The 19209-nt window shown below is 47.3% G+C and overlaps 1 protein-coding gene across 1 annotated transcript; it reads left to right on the forward strand.

Moving 5' to 3' along the window:
* The first annotated feature begins 14443 nt into the window (after window positions 1–14443).
* LOC101104728 (antimicrobial peptide NK-lysin) lies at window positions 14444–18873 on the forward strand. Its single transcript, XM_042246056.1, has 5 exons — window positions 14444–14530; window positions 15490–15593; window positions 16066–16167; window positions 17561–17729; window positions 18701–18873. The coding sequence occupies exons 1-5, from the start codon at window positions 14479–14481 to the stop codon at window positions 18709–18711; spliced, it is 438 nt and encodes a 145-aa protein (XP_042101990.1). The 5' UTR covers window positions 14444–14478; the 3' UTR covers window positions 18712–18873.
* The last annotated feature ends 336 nt before the right edge of the window (window positions 18874–19209 follow it).

Below are 19209 nucleotides of genomic sequence, written 5' to 3' on the forward strand. Positions count from 1 at the left end.
TGTCTTTTGTTTTCGTCTTTTTTCCCTCTGTTTTTCTTTTGATTGTGAGAAACACGAGGCTCCAAAGTGGGGACTTGAGAGCCTTCAAAGCTGAGACTCAAGAGGATCAGCCAAGTGTTATTACAGGTTGCATATTGAAATCTCTTTTATATCCTCTGAGAGATGAAAGGGAAGAGGAGAATTCCTATCAATTCCTTTTGTGGTTTCAGGCTGCACTTCCCCAACATTGCTCTTGGAGTGACTCATTAGGGTCTGTGACTTTCTTCCCCTCTCCCACCTCTGTTCTTTTATGGGGTGTGCTTTTTTAATTAATTAATTAATTAATTACTTTCTTTTTCACTGGGCTGGGTCTTTGTTAGGGCTTCCCTGTGGCTCAGAGGTTAAAGCGTCTGCCTCCAATGCGGGAGACCAAGGTTCGATCCCTGGGTCAGGAAGATCCCCTGCAGAAGGCAATGGCTACCCACTCCAGTATTCTTGCCTGGAGAATCCCATGGACAGAAGAGCCTGGTGGGCTACAGTCCATGGGGTCACAAAGAGTGGGACATAACTGAGCAACCAAGCGTGGGATGACTTGAAGAAATAATGACTCTATTTATTTATTTCACTGAATTAAGGGGACTTCCAAAGTGGCATAGCAGTAAAAGAATCCACCTGCCAACGCAGGAGATGTAAGAGACACATCTTCAATCCCTGGGTCGAGAAGATCCCCTGCTGTAGGAACTGGCAACCCATTCCGGTATTCTTGCCTGGAAAATTCCATGAACAGAGGAACCTGGCAGGCCACAGTCTATAGGATCACAAAGAGTCGGAAACAACTGAGTGATTGAGCACACACACACACTGAATTAAGAAAGGTACAGTGATACATAACTGGCAATGTGCCAGGTACTGTTCTAGGCACTGGAGATACATCTGTGAATAAACTCAGTATTGTTCTTACCTTCAAAGAGCTTCCCACCCAGTGGGTGCTGTTTAGGGAGCCGGATCAGAAGAAGCCTTTCTTCTCTAAAACCACAGCAAATATCTCATATTGTGTGTGCATGCTCAGTTAGTTGCTAAGTTATGCCTGACTCTTTGTGACTCCGTGGACTGTAGGCAGCCAGGGTCCTCTGTCCATGGAATTTCCCAGGCAAGAATACTGATGTGGGTTGCCATTCCCTTCTCCAGGGGATCTTCCCACCCAAGGATCGAACGCATGTCTCCTGCATTGCAGGTAGATTCTTTACCACTGAGCCACTTGGGAAGCAAGGTTGAAATTGGGATACATCCCACCCCTCAGCCCATCACTGTGCCATGAAAATGGGACACAGTGATTGGTTGGGAAGAGTCAGGCTCTGTCCTGGCAGATGACTGAAGTGATGGGGGACAGGGCCCTCAAATTCACAATAGTGACACAAAAGGAAGACAGCAGATACTGGGAGGAAACCCTGATAACTATTTCTTCACACATCAGGAGCCTCAAGCTCAGGAAATTATGACCATGAGACTCCAAAGCTTAGTGGTTTAAGACCACAGAGGTCTGTTTCATGTTCAAGTTCTTGTGCATAGTGGGTGGCCAGGGGCTAGCTCATCACAGCCCCACCCTGGGGTACAGGCTGACACAGAGCACCATCTTGAACATTTTCACTCACCATGCCAGGAACATTCTACAGCTCAGAAAGGAACACACTTGACCTCTTGTTGTTGCTGAGTCACTAAATTGTATCCAACTCTTGGTATCTCCATGGATTGCAGCATGCCAGGCTCCCCTTCCTTCATTATCTCCCAGAGTTTGCTCAAACTCATGTTCACTGAGTTTGTGATGCCATTCAATCATCTCATCCTCTGTAGCTACCTTCTTCTCCTGTTGTCAATCTTTCCCAGCATCAGGGTCTTTTCCAGCGAGGGTCTCTTCACATCAGTTGGCCAAAGTATTGGAGCTTCAGCTTCAGCAACAGTCCTTCCAATGAATACTAAGGGTTGGTTTCCTTAAGAATTAATTGCTTTGATCTCCTTGCAGTCCAAGGCACTCTCAAGAGTCTTTCCCAGCACCACGATTTGAAAGCAACAGTTCTTTGGCACTAAGCCTTCTTTATGGTCTGATTCTCACATCCATACATGACTACTGGAAAAACCATAGATTTGACTATATGGACATTTGTGGCAAAGTGATGTCTCTGCTTTTTAATATGCTGTCTAGGTTTGTCTTAGCTTTTCTTCCAAGGAGCAAGCGTCTATTAATTTCATGGCTGCAGTCACCATCTGCAGTGATCTGGGAGCCCAAGAAAATAGATGTGAGAGTAGGACCATAAGGAAGTCTGAGCACCAACAAATTGATACTTTCAAATTGTGTGCTGGAGAAGACTCTTGAGAGTCCCTTGGACAGCAAGGAGATCAAACCAGTCAATTCTAAAGGAAATCAACCCTGACTATTCATTAGAATGCCTGTTGTGAAGCTGAAGCTCTAATACTTTGGCCACCTGATGAGAAGAGCCGACTCATTGGAAAAGACCCTGATGCTGCGAAAGATTGAGGGCAGGAGGAGAAGGGGGTGACAGAGGATGAGATGGTTGGATGGCATCACAAGCTTGATGAACACGAGTTTAAGCAAACTCTGGGAGACAGTGAAGGACAAGGAAGCCTGATGTGCTGTAATCCATGGGTAACAAAGAGTCAGAAACGACTTAGCAACTGAACAACAACTAATAAGGGGGTCCTGAAGACAATGTTCCATGGGTCAAGGGCTTCAGGGAGCAAAATGGAGACAGATTAATGAAGGACATTGGCTGAGAGGCTGCACTGTCAACCCCATTGGTTCAGATGGACAGGGGAAGTGGTGCAAAGGATGAGCATTCGTCCTTCTAAGATGATTTATCACCTCTAACACTGATCTACTCTTCAAAACTTCAGCCACATGCTTGTTAAGCATGTGGTCAAGAGTTGGCAGTTTAAACCGCAGGGTTATGAGGACAAAACTCTGTGTGTGTGTGTGTGTGTGTGTGTGTGTATACCACACCTTCAGGGTCCACTGAAGACATGGAGGACACAGTGCAAGTCCAGAGAAGCCTGTCTTTGGCAGAGCTCATTAGACCCTACCCACTTCTCTCTTCTCTGGAAGGCTTACTGGGATTATGAAAGTTACGTCAGTCAGTGTTCAATGCCAGAAAGAGAAACATCCCAGGTAGTTTGAGAGTAGGGGACTTAACACAGGGATTTGGGTCATTAAAAATGGTTGTGGGACTGAAGAAGCAGGCTCTGAAATGGGCTTCAAGGAATATTCCTGGAACTTTAAGAACTTGCCCTCAACAATTGTTTCTGAAGACAATTTCAAGCTGGTTCTACAGCTTAGAGTTCAAGAAGACACATCAAAAACTGCCATCCAGGGATTGGAAGGCCAATTTAAGAAGACTTCTGGTAATGGAAATGCTCCTGCCCCCAAATGTCACACTTCTATGACCTTGCTCCAGCAGGCAAAATCGTCAAAAGAGAACAGAGAGATGGTCTTGGGGTCAGTGTCCCAAATGCACGTCAGTGCATCTAATTGTAGACATGGTTTCACACCTAGACGCAAGTTGCAATGAATTCTGGTAAGTGTTGGTGTAACTTTCCAACCTTGTTAGGTTAAAAGAAGGAAAAAGAGGAGGTGAGAGAGTCTAACCATAATAGCCACCCAAAGCTGTCTTTGTCTGGTTTTCCTCTCTCGCATTTATATTTTGAGTGGTAAGCTGCTGCTGAGAGGTTTAAAAGTTTTTGTTTTTTAAATTGAAATAGAGTTGATATGGGTTTCCCTGGTGGCTCAGATGGTGAAAAAAATCTACCTGCAATGCACAAAACCCAGGTTTGATCCCTATGTTGGGAGGATCCTCTGGAGAAGGAAATGGCTACCCACTCCAGTATTCTTGCCTGGAGAATCCCACGGACAGAGGAGCCTGGTGGGCTACAGTCCATGGGTCACAAAGAGTTGGACACGACTGAGTGGCTAACCTTGCACTTTGTCAGAACTGATATACAGTGTTTCAGGTGTACAGCAGTGATTGTTATACATATACATGCTGCTGCTGCTGCTAAGTCGCTTCAGTCGTGTCCGACTCTGTGTGACCCCATAGACGGCAGCCCACCAGGCTCCTCCGTCCCTGGGATTCTCCAGGTAAGAGTACTGGAGTGGGGTGCCATTGCCTTCTCCATACATATACATAGATATCTATTTTTTCAGATTCTTTTTGGTAATAGGTTATTACAAGATATTTAATATAAATCCTTGTGCTCTACTGTAGGTTGGAGAAGGAAATGAACCCACTCCAGCAGTCTTGCTTGGAAAATTCCATGGATTGGGGTGCCTGGTAGGCTACAGTCCATGGGGTCACAAAGAGATGGACACGACTGAGTGACTTCACTTTCTTTCTTTCTATAGTTCCTTTTGAGAGGGAAATGGCAACCCACTCCAGTGTTCTTGCCTGGAGAATCCCATGGACAGAGGGGCCTGGTGGGCTGCAGTAAGTCTGCAGTGAATCTCATATTTACATAACAGTTTGCATTCAGTAGTTTTCTGGGTAACACAAATATCAGTATATCCAAAAGTTAACTCATTTAACTTTAAAAAAGTTAAAAGTTAACAAAATTAACTCATTTAACTCATTACAAATTATCATTTGTAATATACAATGTTCCTGGACAGGTATAGACTGTTTCTTGGAATTATCATGTTTTGAAAAGAAAGCATTTTTTAATGAATAGTATCAAAGTCTTAAAATATACATTATAAAGAGGTATAAGAGTTAGAGGGGAAAGCAACAGTTCAGTTCATTTTTGTACGTCCTGTGTCTTCTAACTCACTTAAAAATTATGATTTTGTTGTAGTTGTAAGTTTTGATTAGCTTTAATATTAAAACTAAGTTGTTAAAATATAAAAGAATTATTACTGACTTTTCAATTTGCTCAAGATTATGAATTAAAAGTGGGCAGAGCGGAGTTTCCAGTTGACAAATGGAACTGCAAATAATGTTTTCTTTCTCTCTCTCTCCCTCTATTTTTTTTTTTTTGAATGTTCTGGGTCACCACTGAAGTGTGTGGTTTTTTCTTTTTTTTGTCTAGTTGTGAAGCTCAGGCTTCTCTTATTGTGGAGCACGGGCTCTAGAGGGCTCAGGCTCAGTAGCTGTGGCCCAAGGGCTTAGTTGCCTTGTAGACCATGGGATCTTAGTCCCCTGACCAGGGATTGAACCCACATCCTCTGCATTGGAAGACAAATTATTAACCACTGGACCACCAGGAAAGTCCAGTATGATGTCTCTTAAATTAATCTTGTGACAATTAAACCAATCGACTGTAATAGTAAGAAAACTGTTGACAAAGTAGAACCAAGAAATGTTCCTCTTCAAATATGCTGGAGTCTGTACTTTCAGTAAAAAGATGACTACCTGAAGTAGCACAGATGGTTACCGGGTACCAAGAAAACAGATAATAAGCTTGGACAAGAGTATTTTTTAGAGCTCACATTATAATTGGAGAGGGATAAAAAGGGAAAAGAGAGAATAGTCATCATTCATACAGGAAGTTATCCTCAATAGCCTGTCCAAGGATCATAACTTCTGATCAGAGGTTATAAGTCATAGATAAAGTCATCACCATGGAAAATGACAGGCAGTAGCCTTGAATGCTGACAAAGACTAAAAAACCTGTGTCTTCAGATTTTAATACATAATTGGAGCTCCCAAAACAAGCAAGAACTAATAAAATAAAATTTTATTTAGACCTCTCTTCAACCAGACCTGCCTCTTGAGAAACATATAGGCAGGTCAGGAAGCAACAGTTAGGACTGGACATGGAACAACGGACTGGTTCCAAATAGGAAAAGGAGTACATCAAGGCTGTATATTGTCACCCTGCTTCTTTAACTTCTATGCAGAGTACATCATGAGACACGCTGGGCTGGAAGAAACACAAGCTGGAATCAAGATTGCCGGGAGAAATAACCTCAGATATGCAGATGACACCACCCTTATGGCAGAAAGTGAAGAGGAACTAAAAGCCTCTTGAAAGTGAAAGAGGAGAGTGAAAAAGTTGGCTTAAAGCTCAACATTCAGAAAACGAAGATCATGGCATGTGGTCCCATCACTTCATGGGAAATAGATGGGAAACAGTGGAAACAGTGTCAGACTTTATTTTTCTGGGCTCCAAAATCACTGCAGATGGTGACTGCAGCCATGAAATTAAAAGACTCTTGCTCCTTGGAAGAAAAGTGATGACCAACCTAGATGGCATATTCAAAAGCAGAGACATTACTTTGCCAACAAAGGTCCATCTAGCCAAGGCTATGGTTTTTCCAGTGGTCATGTATGGATGTGAGAGTTGGACTGTGAAGAAAGGTGAGTGCCGAAGAATTGATGCTTTTGAACTGTGGTGTTGGAGAAGACTCTTGAGAGTCCCTTGGACTGCAAGGAGATTCAACCAGTCCATTCTAAAGGAGATCAGCCCTGGGTGTTTTTTGGAAGGAATGATGCTAAAGCTGAAACTCCAATACTTTGGCCACCTCATGAGAAGAGCTGACTCATTGGAAAAGACTGATGCTGGGAGGGATTGGGGGTAGGAGGGAAAGGGGATGACAGAAGATGAGATGGCTGGATGGCATCAGTGACTTGATGGATGTGAGTTTGAGTGAACTCCGGGAGCTGGTGATAGACAGGGAGGCCTGGAGTGCTGCGATTCATGGGGTCGCAAAGAGTTGGACACGGCTGAGCGACTAAACTGAACTGAACAACCAAATAGAAAAATCAAGGTTATGATTTTTCCAATAGTCATGTATGGATGTGAGAGTTGGACTATAAAGAAAGCTGAGCACCGAAGAACTGATGCTTTTGAACTGTGGTGTCAGAAAAGACTCTTGAGAGTCACTTGGACTGCAAGGAGATCCAACCTGTCCATCCTAAAGGAGATCACTCCTGGGTGTTCATTGGAAGGACTGATGTTGAAGTTGAAACTCCAATAGTTTTGCCACCTGATGTGAAGAGCTGACTCATTTGAATAAACCCTGATGCTAGGAAAGATTGAGGGTAGGAGGAGAAGGGGACGACAGAGGATAAGATGGTTGGATGGCATCACCGACTCAATGGACATGGGTTTGGGTGGACTCCGGGAGATGGTGATAACAGGGAGGCCTGGCGTGCCGCAGTTCACGGTGTCGCAAAGAGTTGGACACGACTGAGCAACTAAACTGAACTGAACTGACTGAATGCTTAAAAGTACAAAATCCCTATTTTGACCTTTCCCCACATCGTGCTTCTGGCAGCCACTGATCTATTCTCTGTTTCTATGAGTTCTGGGTGTTTTTTTTTTTGTTTGTTTGTTTCCTTTCTAGATTCCGCATGTAAGAGAGATCTTGTTGTTTTAATTGTAGCCATTTTGATGCCATCATTTCATGGTAGTTTTAATATAGAATCCCCTCATGAGTTATGGTATTTAACACTTTTTCAAATATTTATTGGCTATTCTTCCTTTATGAAGTTCAAATATTGTGCCCATTTAAAAGAATCAGAGTGTTTTGCTATTATTATTGATACAGTACTTGCTGTGATAAAGAACCTATGAACAGACCCACATTTATACAGTCATCTGATTTCTGACCCAGATGACAAAGCAATTTAACGGGAAAATGAAAATCTTTTCAATAAATTGATCTGAAGCAACAGAATTTCAACCCAGCTCATTTGAGATGAATCACAGACCTAAATGTAGAAAACTATAAAACTGCTAGAAGAAACAAGAGGATATCTTCATGACACTGGGGAAAGCAAAGATTTCTTGAAGAAGATTGACTTGCAATGGGCCGGTCCATGGGACCCCATGACCGCAAACGGATAGGGCTTGTGGACTTGTGGACTTGTGCTAGGTTCTTGTCATGTGGGACCACAGGGCCCCTTGTCCATACCCCTTAGCACCCCAGAAAAGGGCTTGCTGGAGTATCTGATCTTACTGAATTCCCCAAAGTAAGCATATGTGTGTATTTACTGATATGTGTGTTTACTGAATATGGCAAAGAAAGACATGAGTCACCTTCCTGGGCTTTTCCCCCTTCACTAATGTGGTCTCCACACATACGCCATGGTCTCTTCATGTGGTGAGAAAAGAGGAGGCTTGTGGGTGGGGCTTGGGGGTAGTACCTGACCCGTTGGCCGTAGGGGAAGCAGCTCTAGCCTGGAAACCTAGCTGCTGCTGCTGCTAAGTCACTTCAGTCGCGTCCAACTCTGTGCGACCCCATAGACGGCAGCCCACCAGGCTCCCCCATCCCTGGGATTCTCTAGGCAAGAATACTGGAGTGGGTTGCCATTTCCTTCTCCAATGCATGAAAGTGAAAAGTGAAAGTGAAGTTGCTCAGTCGTGTCCGACTCTTCGCGACCCCATGGACTGCAGCCTACCAGGCTCCTCCATTCATGGGATTTTCCAGGCAAGAGTACTGGAGTGGGGTGCCATTGCCTTCTCCAGGAAACCTAGAGGTAGGGCCAATATGGACTGGGGAGGAACTTAGACTTTGGAGTCTGAGTTCAAATCCCCAGACCTATTGGATCTGAGCTGTGTGTCCTTGGAAAATTCACTGGACCTCTCTGAGTCCTGATTTCCTTATATGAGGTGAACCAGTTTGATATCAGATGACTATATGGACTTAGGAATTAAGGACGGATCAGACAGCAGAAGCCAGGTGGTGCTCGTGGTAAAGAACCCGCCTGCCAATGCAAGAGATGTAAGAGTTTCAGGTTCAGTCCCTGGTCTGGAAAGATTCCACATGCAGGGAGCAACTAAGCCTATGTGCCGCACCTACAGAACCTGTGCCCTAGAGCCTGTGCTCCTCAACAAGAGAAGCCACTGCAATGAGAAACCCATGCACCAGGCTTTGCTTACCGCAACTAGAGAAAGCCCACACGCAGCAATGGACACCCAGTGCTGTCAAAAAATTTAAAAGAAAATTTAAAGAAAGCTACTTAAAAACCATTTTATAGTATAAAATTATATATAAACATATATTTATCTATAAATATATGCATTTAAAAGTGTAAATGGGTATTTCTACAAATCTTTTATAATTAGTTAATTTCCAGTTTTATTGAGATCTCAGTTGACATATAGCATTATATAAGTTTAAGATATACAACATAATGATTTGACTTACATTCATCATAAAATTATTATTACAACAGGTTAGTGCATATCCATCATCTCATATAAATATAACAATAAAAAATGGAAAAAAATTTTTATTTGTAATAAGAGCTCTTAGGATTTACTATCTTTACAATTTTCATTTATAATGCACAGCAGCATTCATTATCTTTATCATATTGTACCTTACATCCTTAATATTTACTTATCTTATAACTGGACATTTGTACCTTCTGACCATCTTCACCCAATCCCACCCCTTACCCTACCACCCCAGCTTCTGGTAACCACAAATCTAATCTCTTTTTTCTAAGAGTTTGTTTTTGAAGTATAATTGACCTACAACATTATGTTAGCAGAGTTCCAAAGAATAGCAAGGAGAGATAAGAAAGCCTTCCTCGGTGATCAGTGCAAAGAAATAGAGGAAAACAACAGAAAGGGAAAGACTAGAGATCTCTTCAAGAAAATTAGAGATACCAAGGGAACGTCTCATGCGAACATGGGCTCAATAAAGGACAGAAATGGTATGGAGCTAACAGAAGCAGAAGATATTAAGAAGAGGCGGCAAGAATACACAGAAGAACTGTACAAAAAAGATCTTCACCGCTCAGATAATCACGATGGTGTGATCACTCATCTAGAGCCAGACATCCTGGAATGTGAAGTCAACTGGGTCTTAGGAAGCATCACTACGAACAAAGCTAGTGGAGGTGATGGAATTCCAGTTGAGCTATTTCAAATTCTAAAAGATGATGCTGTGAAAGTGCTGCACTCAATATGCCAGCAAATTTGGAAAACTCAGCAGTGGTCACAGGACTGGAAAAGGTAAGTTTTCATTCCAATCCCAAAGAAAGGCAATGCCAAAGAATGCTCAAACTACCACACAATTGCATTCATCTCACATGTTAGTAAAGTAATGCTCAAAATTCTCCACGCCAGGCTTCAGCAATACGTGAACCGCGAACTTCCCAATGTTCAAGCTGGTTTTAGAAAAGGCAGAGGAACCAGAGATCAAATTGCCAACATCCACTGGATCATCGAGAAAGCAAGAGAGTTCCAGAAAAACGTCTATTTCTGCTTGATTGACTATGCCAAAGTCTTTGACTGTGTGGATCACAATAAACTGTGGAAAATTCTGAAAGAGATGGGACTACCAGACCACCTGACCTGCCTCTTGAAAAATCTGTTTGCAGGTCAGGAAGCAACAGTTAGAACTGGACATGGTACAATAGACTGGTTCCAAATAGGAAAATGAGTACGTCAAGGCTGTATATTGTCACCCTGCTTCTTTATCTTATATGCAGAGTACATCATGAGAAATGCTGGGCTGGATGAAGCATAAGCTGGAATCAAGATTGCCAGGAGAAATATCAATAACCTCAGATATGCAGATGACACCACCCTTATGGCAGAAAGTGAAGAGAACTAAAGAACCTCTTGATGAGAGTGAAAGAGGAGAGTGAAAAAGTTGGCTTAAAGCTCAACATTCAGAAAACGAAGATCATGGCATGTGGTCCCATCACTTCATGGGAAATAGATGGGGAAACAGTGGAAACAGTGTCAGACTTTATTTTTGGGGGCTCAAAATCACTGCAGATGGTGACTGCAGCATGAAATTAAAAGATGTTTACTCCTTAGAAGGAAAGTTATGACCAACCTAGACAGTATATTAAAAAGCAGAGACATTACTTTGCTAACAAAGGTCCATCTAGTCAAGACTATGGTTTTTCCAGTGGCCATGTATGGATGTCAGAGTTGGACTGTAAAGAAAGCTGAGCGTTGAAGAATTGACGCTTTTGCACTGTGATGTTGGAGAAAACTCTTGAGAGTCCCTTGGACTGCAAGGAGATCCAACCCGTCCATCCTTAAGCAAATCAGTCCTGAATATTCATTAGAAGGACTGAAGCTGAGACGCCAATACTTTGACCACCTGATGTGAAGAGCTGACTCATTTGAAAGACCCTGATGCTGGGAGAGATTGACGGTAGGAGGAAAAGGGGACAACAGAGGATGAGATGGTTGGATGACATCACTGACTCAATGGGCATGAGTTTGGGTGAACTCCAGGAGCTGGTGATGGACAGGGAGGCCTGGTGTGTTGCAGTCCATGGGGTCACAAAGAGTCGGACATGAGTGAGCACTGGACTGAACTGAACATAGAGATTCAATATTTCTATAAATTTCAGAATGATCCCCACTATGAGTCTAGTGTCATCTGTCATCTGTCAATATTCCTATAAATCTGCTTGGTGAACTTATAAGTAGTCTCATTTATTGTTTATTTCTTATCTGAGTAAAGTGTTTTCAATAAAAAATAAAAATAAGAGATCAAAAGTGCTGAAAATGCTTAAATTCCTTGCTCTTTAGTCTGACATTCAGTGGCTTCCATACAGGTAGGAATAAAGATGGTGTGTTTCTATGTGTGTGTGTGAATTAAGAGTATCTGAAAGTGTGTGGCTGTGAATTAGTGTGAAGATACATGAATATGTGGGTGTCCAGGAGGGTGTGTGTGAGTGTGTCAATTTGTGAGTGCTTTGGAGAGTGTGTGACTGTCAGTTCGTGTAACTCTGTGTAAGTGTGTGACATGAGTTAGTGTGAGTGTGTCTGCTTCTCCGGGGTTGGGGTGAACAACCTGAAAGGACTCAGGGGATCCCCACCCTTCTCAGTTCAGCGCAGTTCATTGTAGGCTGCAGCACTGTGAGTGCTTGCCCCATTCTCGACTCTTCAAGAGGAAAAGAAGCGGCAGTGAGGAGGACCCCAGCTCTTCTCCTCACAGAGAGGACAGTCAGGGTTCTGCCCCCGACAGTCAATCACAGTTGCAGAGAGTCAGTTACCATCTGCGGTGGCGCACGTCTGTCTGTCTCTTTCTTGTTTTCATGAAGATTGCTGCTTGGGCTCCAGAAGCTGCTAGGCCAGTGGCCTTCCTGGTCACACAGGCCTGAGAAGGTGGCTGGATCAGCTACCATCACTCAGTCCCTCAAATCCTTCTTGATCAAAAGATTTTGTGGCCAAAGTTGTTGGGAAAGACTGAGAACTCAGCTCAGGATCCACAGCCCACCCTATCATGGTAAAGGTGCTGAGAAGTCCCATGGCAAGCACCTAAACCTGTGGAATCTTCTAGCCCTGCATTTTCACATGAGGACTGGAGCCCCACCTCCCACTCCCCTTGACAGCACCTATTAATGTCCCACAGAACCAGCATTAACAGAACCCCTGTTGGGGTTATCCTCTAGTTCACATTAACAGCCTATATGTGCCAGCACATCTCAGGCTACCAAGCTTCCTCAGACACACAAACACGCCGCCTTGGGGCCCTCCGAGGAGACAACACTAAATACATTTTTACAGATAAGGGGCCAAGGCAGCTAAGAGATGGAGTATCTTGCTTAAGGCACCCCCAGTTCATAAGAGGCTAGCCTGCCTTGGGACTCCATCCTTTTTCTTCTCAGTAGAAGCTCAGTGGAGAGCTTGGCTTTGCATGGGCTCAGGAAACATGCAGCATTTTAATATTTTATTTATATTTATATTTATTTATTTGCCTGTGCTGAGTCTTAGTTGCAGCATGCGGGATCTAGTTCCCAGACCAGGGCTCAAACCTGCCCCCTCCTGCACTGGGACCATGGAGTCTTAGCCACTGGACCATGAGGGAGGTCCCAACATACAACATTTTAGAGGAAGAGGCTCAGCTGATGCCTGGGACTCAGACATTGATGGGATTCCTAGGGAGGTGGGAGGAGGTGGCTTATTAGAGATAACACTAAAGGGGGGTTGGGATTCCCCCCTAATTCCGTGGTAAAGAATCCACCTGCAGTGCAGGAGATGCAGGAGACACAGGCTTGATCCCTGGGTCGGGAAGATCCCCTGGAGGAGGCCATGGCAACCCACTCCAGTGTTCTTGCCCAGAGAATCCCAAGGACATAGGAGCCTGGTGGGCTGCAGTCCATGGGGCCACAGAGAGTCAGACACCCCTGAAGCGACGGAGCACGCACGCACAGGGGGATTGAGGGTGGGAGGTGCTGAAGGGGGTGCTGATTTGTTCTGGCTGGACACCTCTGCCACTCCAGCAGCTGGAGGTGAAAGGCCTGAAGGAGACAGAAGGGGGCTTCTCGTCCCTACAATGCCTCCTGTCAGCCCTGTGGCTCCTGTCAGTCCCTCCTGTTCACTCAATTTCCTCATCTGAACCATGGAGAAGTTGACAAACTATGGCATGCCCAGTTTAATTTTAATTTCAGGTAAACAGCAAATGCTTTTCAGTGTAAGTATATTCCATGCAATATTTGGGACATACGGATACTAAGAAATTAATTTTATCTAATGTTCAAATTTACCTGGATGAAAGTGAAAGTGAAGTCTCTCAGTCATGTCCGACTCTTTGTGACCCCATGGACTGTAGCCTACTAGGCTCCTCTGTCCATGGGATTTTCCAGGCAAGAATACTGGAGGGGGTTGCCATTTCCTTCTCCAGGGGATCTTCCCAACCCAGGGATCGAACCCTGGGTCTCCTGTATTGCGGGCAGATGCTTTACCATCTGAGCCACGAGGGAAGCTCAAATTTAACTGGGTAGCCTGTATTTTTCTTACAGATGAGGGCCAATGACCTTTATGACACAGATGACTATTCAGAGGCCTGGAAGTTGGGACCAGACCCTGGCTGGGGCTCCTGTCCTTCCCACCAGCTCTCTCTGCCCATGGGCCAGGTCACAGTCAGGCTGGGCTGAACCCAGCTCTGAGGGAAAGGCCTGGCCTCCTTGATGATGGTGAGAAGGCTGATGTGGGTCTAGGGGACCCAGGGTGCCCATGCAGCTCATGATCAGGGTCCATGAAGATGGAGAATGCAGGGCTGGGAGGAGGAGCTGTCAGGATCTGCTCTGAGGGCACCTTTTTCTACATCTGAATCAGGTAGTGCTACACTGGCTTAAATGGCTGGAAGGAGACCCGGGATATGAGAAGGATGATGTAGCAACACCAGCCCGGACCTCTGGGGTGGGAGGAAGAGATGAGGCAGGGGGCACGATGCTCACCTGGCTGAGGGCCCTACCCGACCCCTCGGTAGTGGGGACTTCTCCCGTTACCACATCAGGGCAGGGTGGGCATCACAGTGGCCAATGCTCTCCATCAACACCCGGCTCTGCTCAGAAAGTTCTAGTACTGGGCAGGGCGGGTGGAGAGGGGTGTGTGGAAGCTCTGAGGTACACTCCTCCTCCCATTTCTCCACAGACTGGCACTTTTTTTGTGGTAAACCCAGTGACATGGGAGATGGCTGATAAGAGGAAAGGACCCTGCCTGGTCAGATTGCAAAGTTCCCAGACTCTATAAAGCAGGCTGCGGAGGGAGGCTGGGCAGCTGCCCACCATGACCTCTTGGGCCGTTCTGCTCATCGCCTCGGTGCTCCTGGTTGCCCCAGGTGAGGATGTTCCCTCGGGGTGGATCCCGACAGCTGCTTCTCCTCCCAGCCCTGCTTTCTCAGGCTTTGTGGACCCAAGGTCAACTCTGGTCCCACAGCCTTCTCACCATCACCACAGAGGCTGGGCCTTACCCTCAGAGCCAGGTTTAGCCCGGCCTGGCAGTGACCTGGCCAATGGGGAGAGAGAGCCAGTGGGAAAGAAGGGAGCCCCAGCCAGGGGTCTGGTCCCAACTCTCCTGCTCAGGCTATGGGGCCCAGGGGGCTCCCTTTCTCTTCCTGGGCCGCTGGCTCTTCGTCTGCGTCATGAAGATCTCTGACCCACCAGTGCGTCTGAGGTTTCTTCTGGCCCACGATGGCCAGGGGATGACAGGGTATCTGAGTGAATGGGGACCTCTCACTGTTCCAGACTCCCTCCCTTGTCCCCACACCTCCTCTCTCCCAGTGCCCGGGCTCACTGTAAGTTCTAATGGCTTAGCTGAGCGTAAGGACCCTTCTGGAGGGGAGAGCTGGCTGGGCTGGGCCATCTGACATGAGGTATTTTTTGTTTTTTTGTTTTTTGAGAAAAGAGAAAAAGAAAAACAATCCCTTGAAAGAAGATGAGGGAAGTTTCCTTTTAGATGGGCCCCAAATCTCTGTGTGTGTGTGAGAGAGAGACATACACATAAAGAGACAGACAGACAAGACGGAGAAACAGAGAGACAGAGGGAGTGGTGCAATGGTGATGGCTGGGGGGACTTATCCTCTTTGCTCTCCGAGGAACTTGAGAGTGTATGTTTCTCCTGACAGTGGGTCAGAGCAGCCCCAGGACAGAGCAGGGCAGGAGGCCCCCAGGTCCCCTCACAAGGCCGCCCCCCCCCCGTCCTGGGCACCAGCTGCCTCCTGGGCTCTCCCCAGCCAGAAGCAGTGACTTCTCCTCTCCCTCTGTCTGTGGAGGGCTGCTGATGCTGTTTCTTCCCCAGGGCTGGCCTTTTCCGGTCTGACTCCTGAGTGTCACGACCAGGCGACGGCCCATCTGAGCGATGGAGACGAGTTGTGCCAGGGCCTGGCCCCGGAGGATCCCCAGGTACGCGGATGGCTTCCTGCTGCCCCCCTACCGTCCCTCTCCTTCCTCTCCTCCCTGGGCAGTGCCAGGGGCGAGGGTCTGGAGACCGAACTGGTCAGGGGCTGGGGAGGCAGGGCGGGAGCTGAAGAGGCTGGTTTTGTTCACACTGGTGCCTGACTGTGGGGTAGGGGCTACACTGGTGGCTGGGCCCTCCCCAAGAGCCTCCTCCTTGTCTGACGGTAGAACAGCAGAGGGGCAGATGCTGGGCTGGGGAGGGTGCTGTGGGTGTGGGGGCAGGTCGTGGGGTCTCTCAGCCCCTCTAAGACAGGCAGAGAGATGGGCAGGGGCCAGCCAGTCTGGCTCAGGTCCTCATATGGACAGATAGGTCATGGGTCATCCTACTGGCTTGAAAGCTCCCAGGGGACCCTTCCTGGTGCCCTTCCAAGGTTGGGGTGTCTGAGAGACCACTCTGAGGGACTTCCTTTTCTAATAGGGTGACCTGGTGCTCCAAGGAGAGGAGGTGAACCCTTTCTGTGATCTTTGTCAGGAGATAATGCAGATGTTGGAGTACATGGTGGGAAATAAGCCCAGCAAGGTGAGACAGGAGGCTTGTGGAGCCTGGTGGGTGGAGAGGTGCCCCTGAGGGGGTGGGGAGGGTGGGGGATTGTGAGGAGGGCTGCCAGAATGGCTGACAGTCTGTGGGCTCCTCAAATGTGTGCCAATGGACTTTGGAGAATTCCCTCGACTTGTGGCACTCTGGGAGTATGAAAGTGGGAGGAAGGGTGTGTGGTTTCCATCAAGTTCTCGAAGGGAGCCTGTCCCCAGAGCAGGTAGGGACCTCCCATTCATGTCCAGGATATGGCTCTAGGAGGTTGGTTCCAGATCAAGCCTGAGTCAGGAAAGGTAAGTCCCAGGTTCTCCACATCTGAGCTGTATGGTTTGGCCATGTCATAAACACTTTGTGAGCATCAGTTTTCTTACCTAGGCAATCCAAGTTGCCTAGGACTTTTTTTAAACAGACGATTTTATTAATGTATTTATTTGACTGTGCTGGGTCTTGGTTGCCTCTCAGACTTTCTCTCTAGCTGCTCTGAGTGGGGGCTACTCTGTCACTGGGGTGCTCAGGCTTCTCACTGTGGTGGCTCCTCCTGTCGCGGAGCGCTGGCTCTCGGCATGCGGCCTCAGTAGCTGAGACGCGTGGGCTCAGCAGTTGTGGTTCCCGGGCTCTAGAGCACAGGCTCAGTGGTTGTGGCGCACCAGCTTCCTTGCTCCCCAGCATGTGGGGTCTTCCTGGATCTCAGGTCCTCTCCTGTACTGGCAGGCGGATTCTTCACCATGAGCCACCAGGGAAATCCTGCCTAGGTGTTTTAAAGGAGCCGAAAAGTGGGATGTACTTAGCTCCAACTTAATCCTTAAGAAGTGGATGTATCATCACAAGAATCATAGTTTCACTCTCCCCCAGCCCCCCTTAGCTCCCTCGACCTGCTCAGCCCTCTGTCTTCATCCCGGGATCCCCAGATTTATCCTCTTCCACTGGGATGGCAGGATAAGATATTCCAAAATCAATGAACCAAGGCTTCAAGTTCAGATTCCCTCCTAACCCACTGCACCCCGCCCCCCGCCCCCAACCCAGCACCAGTCAGGCCCTGGACCCAGAAGCTATGTAGGCAGATCCTTTAAAGTGGGTCTGGGCACCACTCTCCACCAGAAGACAGGGCCCAGTTATATAGGAGCTGAGAATCAGCAGGACCAATTGTCTTTTCCGGAACCCCTGCTGGTCAGGTTTGGCCCAGGACTCAGGGATGAGGAATAGGGGCTGAGACCTGTCTCTCCAGTCCCCGCTCGGGTGGCCACCAGGCACCAGCTCCCTGGCCACTGGTCCCATTGCCAGACCCATCTGGGGACCAAAGCTGCCAGGGCCTGCAGAAAGGCAATGCCAGGCAGGGTTCACCTGAGGCCTGTTTCCTACCACGGCGCTGCTGCTCCAGAATGTCATCATCCGTGCCACCTCCAAGGTGTGCAGAAAGATGGGGCTGCTGAGGAGGCGTTGCAACAAGATCATGAAGAAGTTTCTCCATCGCATCTCTGCAGACATCATAGCTAGGAAGAAGCCTCAGGCCATCTGTGTGGACATCATGCTGTGCAAACGCAAGGCAGGTACGTGCAGAGGGAACAGCAGGGAGTTATTTCCTGACAGCCTCCCCATGAATGTGCAATAGAGTTTAAAATCACAGGAAGGCACCTGTCAGAGAGAACTTCCTAAGCAGCTCACACCTGCCCCTCCCAGCTTTCTTGCCACATGGCACATGACTCCAACCACTCCCAACAGGAACTGTGTGGAGCAGATGGGTAGGTGGACTTTGGCTCCTACCAAAGTCCTTTCTCAAACATTTGAGAAAAACTCCTAACAGCCTGAGGCAACACCCCCCACCCCGACCCCCGCCGCTCCCCATGCTCCCGCAAACAGTCCTAGAGTAAAATCAGGTCCCCATTTCTCCTCAGCTGTGTGACCTTGGGCAAGTAGCTTAACCTATTTGAGCTTGAGTTTTCTCACCTGTGAAAGGGGGATAATGACTCCTGTTTCTGAGGTTGGGGTGAGGACTGAATAAGACCATCATGTATGACAAGGTTGACGCCAAGGAAATGGCCTGAGACTAAGATACTGGAGACATCAGAGCCCTGATCAAACTCCAACCTCCCAGCCCAGCCCTGACCCCAGAATGGGAACCAAGGCCACATCCTTCTCCATGTCACAGGGCCCTAAGAGCTGGGGCTGGAGGAATCTCATGGGGTTGGGGGAGGGCTAGGGCTGCCCCAGGCCATGCCTGGAGATTTCAGGCAATTGGCTACAAGAGATGGGCCGGGGAAGGGATCCTCAGTTTAGGTCTGGCAGCTCATCCGCTCTCACTGATGCTTTGCAGCCTGATGCTTGCAGATCGCCCGTTAGTATGAGGTCCCCACCATTTCCTGTGGCTTTTATCTTCAAAGCCCCACCACCCACACAGGCTCCTGAAGGGCTTCCAGGAGGGGACAGTGCATGTGTACCACAAGAACAGGTGGCTCTAAGTCCCCATCCCCTCTAGAGACCCCACACACCTGCCCATTGCTGTCTCTTCTCTCCACTCCAGGTCTCATCTGAGCCACTGCGTCCCCCAACCCCACCCTGGGGAAGAAGCACAGAAACTCCAGCATCCTCCATCGGCTCCTTCCTTCCTGAATCCAGGAGTCTTCCCTCTAGTTTCTCTTATCTAACTCCTTCCACTGCCTTCCCCGCTCAGGAGAATAAAATATCAAGCAAGAATTTTTGCAGCTTCTTTTCCTTTGCTGGGTTTCAGAGAAGGGGCACGTTCATCTGACTCATGAGTTCATTCAATAAACATGCTGTATGTCCACCTGTGATTCTAGATGTTAGGGATTTAGCGGTGAACAAGACAACTTAGCAGCTCTCACACATATGGTCATGAAATACTTACTGTGCTGCATGTCACTCCAAGCACCTGGAGCACACCACGAATACACCCCCAGGAGCTCTCAGACCAGCTGGGGAAACCAGCCGGGTTAGGGTTTTGTTGTTGTTCAGTCGATCAGTTGTGTTCGACTCTGACATCGCATGGACTGCAGCATGCCAGGCTTCCCT

The sequence above is a fragment of the Ovis aries genome, chromosome 3 (genome assembly GCF_016772045.2).
Source record: "Ovis aries strain OAR_USU_Benz2616 breed Rambouillet chromosome 3, ARS-UI_Ramb_v3.0, whole genome shotgun sequence".
In the NCBI taxonomy this organism is placed as follows: Eukaryota; Metazoa; Chordata; class Mammalia; order Artiodactyla; family Bovidae; genus Ovis; species Ovis aries.

Coding starts and splice junctions, on each gene's coding strand:
- LOC101104728 (XM_042246056.1), top strand. CDS start 14,479: ATGACCTCTTGGGCCGTTCTGCTCATCGCCTCGGTGCTCCTGGTTGCC. Junction 14,531..15,489: donor GGTGCTCCTGGTTGCCCCAG/GTGAGGATGTTC, acceptor TTTCTTCCCCAG/GGCTGGCCTTTTCCGGTCTG. Junction 16,168..17,560: donor TGGGAAATAAGCCCAGCAAG/GTGAGACAGGAG, acceptor CTGCTGCTCCAG/AATGTCATCATCCGTGCCAC.